Source organism: Talpa occidentalis, unplaced genomic scaffold, assembly GCF_014898055.3.
Source record: "Talpa occidentalis isolate TD23 unplaced genomic scaffold, MPIMG_talOcc4v2.1 talOcc4.14, whole genome shotgun sequence".
Classification (NCBI taxonomy): domain Eukaryota; kingdom Metazoa; phylum Chordata; class Mammalia; order Eulipotyphla; family Talpidae; genus Talpa; species Talpa occidentalis.
This window is the reverse complement of record NW_023601433.1, coordinates 61,329-65,159: the sequence shown is the minus strand read 5'-3', so window position 1 is coordinate 65,159 and position 3,831 is coordinate 61,329. Positions and strand designations below refer to the sequence as shown.

The 3,831-nt window shown below is 43.7% G+C and overlaps 1 protein-coding gene across 1 annotated transcript in view; it reads left to right on the top strand.

Annotated features, from left to right (window-relative positions):
- Positions 1–2,586, top strand: part of LOC119244224 (zinc finger protein 43-like) — an 11,164-nt gene extending 8,578 nt beyond the window's left edge. Inside the window, exon 5 of the mRNA XM_054695453.1 lies at positions 2,389–2,586. Within this exon, the coding sequence (XP_054551428.1) occupies positions 2,389–2,586 (198 nt within the window). The remainder of the gene's footprint in view (positions 1–2,388) is intronic.
- Positions 2,587–3,831: the final 1,245 nt, after the last annotated feature.

The following is a 3,831-nucleotide window of genomic DNA, read 5'->3' as shown; positions in this document are numbered from 1 at the left end:
TGAAGAGATGCAGTTCTCTGTATGCTTAACCTAAAAATATTGTGATTAGAATTGAATATATTCTTCTTCCTGCTTAGATATGTTATTTTTATATTTCTCATAGAAATGAAATAGGTGATCTCAAGGTTGATTTTACATATTGTATTTCATCTTGGATTGTCTTGTGTTTATGGGAGAATAAATCAGGGCAAAAAGAAAGTCAACACACTGGGAACTGTTCTGGATTACCATTTCTGTGCTTGTCTAAATTTAATGATATTTGCATACAGTCCCCATAAGATCAAAGCATGCTCTGTCTGGTTGGGGGGCCCTCTGAAAATGACTTTCTCTTGATTAGCACTTTTTTCATGGCATATATGTTCTTACAAGGTCTGAGTCCTTGACCAGGGCTGCTTTCTATTCTCTTGTAGGTTGCATTTTTCAGGTAGAGTGGATATCATCAGAGTTTTATGTGCTGTATTTGTTTCTTTAAAAAAATATATTTATTTATTTATACAAGTACTGGGTACAGTCAGAGGACAGGAGAGTGAGAGAATTCACCAGAGCGGGGAACAGAGCAGGCAGACTGACAAAATACACTGCTGAGGGGAGCAGTGGGCGCAGCCAGAGAGGTCTGCACACCATGTGAGACCCTTGCTGGCAGCCAGGGATCAAACAGGCTCTGCAGAGGCTATGGGCAGCTTTGCAACCCAGCACTCAACCGCTGCGCCACGGGCAGGCCCCTATATTTGTTTCTTAAAATCAAACAAAAAGCAATGAGAAATCAATGTTAAGACAAGGTGGAAGCTAATGACCAGTCCTGACTGACTGATTCACCCATTTATTCTATTTTCAAGAAGATATACACTTTTATACATTACGAAAATGTTTTCATTCTTTTGTTTTAGAGATATAATTCCTCTTTAATGTAAGTACAGTACAATATGAATCAACTATGTTAAATGTTAGAATAAAAGTTATTTTCACTAAGTAGACATGCAATTCAAGGTCAGGGAATTGTTCTCACCTTTCATGACATCTGGGTTTACAAATGATGAAGTGTGAATTTATAAGGTAAGCTATTAAAAGTGCTTTGAGGAAATAATGAGTTAATCCAGAGGTAAGGATATTTTCTCTGTGTAGTCTCTTCCTATCAAAATTTAGAGTAAATTGACAGTTCAGAGTCCTCTCTGATGGCATAAGGGGCTAAGTCTCAGCACTATGAAGCTATCCGGAGCCACTGCAGCACAAGTTCCATTTCAACCCAGGGAGCTGACCCACATGGCACAGCAGACCTCTCCTGTCTCACCTGCTTCTCCCCTCAGCAGTGTATTTCAGTCAGTCTGTCTGTTCTGCTCCCCACTCTGTCTCTGGTGAAGCTTCTTGAAGCCCTGCAATGCCCCACAGTACCTCTGGCCTGCATCCCAGGTCTTGTATGCATAAATAAAATACCAATCTTTTTTTTAAGTTTTTTATTTTATTTAAAAAAAATATTATTTATTTGTACAAGCACTGGGTACAGTCAGAAATGCAGGAGGGTGAGAGAATTCACCAGAGCCAGAGCGGGGAGCAGAGCAGGCTGAAGGACCGAAGTACACTGCTGAGGGGAGCAGCGGGCGGCAGGAGAGGTCTGCGCGCCATGCGGGACCCTCCTCCAGTTGCTAGGGAGCAGACGGGGATCGAACTGGCGCTGCAGAGGCCGTGGGCAGCTTCGCAACTTAGCGTTCAATTGCTGCGCCAGCCGGGAGTCCCAGTTTTTTTTTTTTTTTAAAGATTGATTTATTTATACAAGCACTGGGGTACAGGCCAGAGGCACGGGAGGGTGAGAGAATTTACCAGAGACACAGCAGGGAGAACAGGCAGAAGGACCAAAGTACACTGCCGGCGGGAGCAGCAGGCGAGAAAGGAGAGGTCTGGCCCGCCATGTGGGAATCTCCCTGGCCAGCCAGAAATAGAACCCGTGCTGCAGAGGCTGTGGACAGCTTCATAGTGCTGCGCTCAACCAACTGCACAACCAGGTAGGTTCCTAAAAAATAAATCTTGGCCCTCCCCTGGTGGCGCAGGGGTTGAGCGCTGGGCTGTGAAGCTGCCCACAGCCTCTGCAGCGCAGGTTTGATCCCCAACCACTGGTGAGGGGCCCACATGGCACGCAGACCTCTCCCGCTGCGCCCACTGCTCCCCTCAACAGTGTATTTCGTTACTCTGCCTGTTCTGTTCCCCGCTCTGGCTCTGGTGAATCCTCTCACCCTCCTGCGCTTCTGACTATACCCAGTGCTTATATAAATAAATAAACAATTTTTTTTAAATAAATAAAAATAAATCTTTAAAAAAAAAACCACCAGTACATCCTATACAAGATCAAAGACCCACAGAAGATTATGCTTTCACACTTGCTGTTCTCTGACCCAGGCTGATGGCCCTGAAGTGAAGAAGAATGTTCCCTCACAGGGGATGGTGTCATTTGAGGACGTGGCTGTGAACTTCATCTGGGAGGTGTGGCGGGACCTCAGTGATGCTCAGATGACCCTGTACTGGGATGTGATGCTGGAGACCTACAGTCCCTGGTGTCACCAGGCAAGGAAACACCTTTGTAATCCTCAAGTGTAACCACTGTCTTCTACACTGTTAAATATATGCATAGTCTTGCATCTGCTTTTGTCATTTATCCAAAACTGAAGCGTATGCAACTTGATCAAGGACCAAAATTGTTTTTTTTTAAGTTTTATTTATTTATGCATACAAGAACTGGGGTACAGGCTAGAGGTGCGAGGATTCACCAGAGACAGAGTGGGGAACAAAATAGGCAGACTGACTGAAATACACTGCTGAGAGGAGCAGCAGGCAATACAGGAGAGGGTCTGATGCACCATGTGGGTGGCTCCCTGGCTGGCCAGGGGTTGAACTCCTGCAGCAGGAGCTGCGGATAGCCTTGCAGTGCTGTGCTTAAACCCTTGCCCCGCCAGGAAGGCCCTAAAATTGTTTTTTGTTTAAGTACATTGTGTTAATAATGTTGAGGTGAGCATCAGCTTGGAGGAGGGAGCAGAGCCAATGACCATAAAGAACCCCAAAACCAGCACTTCTCATGTCAGTCAATGTACATCTTTCAGGGAGGCTGGAAGGAACTGAGACTGGCAGACATTGACCATATGGAGCTACTTATCCTGATCCCCAAACCTTGGACAGTTTGTCTGCCTGAATCAGACGTGTTCATCAGTCAGTTTCAATTATGACTCTCTTGTCAGTCTTCCCCTAGTTTTTGAATGGTGGTTAATTTTCATAGACCTGTCCGGTGTCTCCTTCCTGACTGTTCTCTAACTTTTTCTGCATTAGGCATGTTTTCCATATTTGCAATATTCCTGCATTCTCAATGGACCGTTTTTGTTCAGGTATTTTCCTCAGCCATTTGTTTATTCTTTCAGCACGTTCATGGGAAGTGTTAGACGGTGGTAAATTTTGTATTTGTGAAATACTATAATCAAAGAAATGTTCTGTGCTTTATTGAAATTATGTTCTGTGAGGAAGGAAAATGCAGTAAATAAGTATATCAAATTGTGAGATAAAGCCACAGAGAATGTTTAGCTAGGATGAGAGAAAACCATGGAGGTTATTTCAGAGTGAGTGCTTTCAAGGCTTAGTTATGGAGATGGAGTCTTTTCATTGTCGAGCTCTAGTTTGAGATGAATTGCATTTTGACATGCACTGTATATAGTTATATAATCTATCTGGGTTAGAGGTTGTGCCTGTCTGTTGAAGGTATATTTATTTAACAGCTGATGAACTCAAATGTGATAGAATGAGAGGGGGTTGAATAGAATGTTACTTAGAATATGAATAGTCTTCCAACGATGAGTC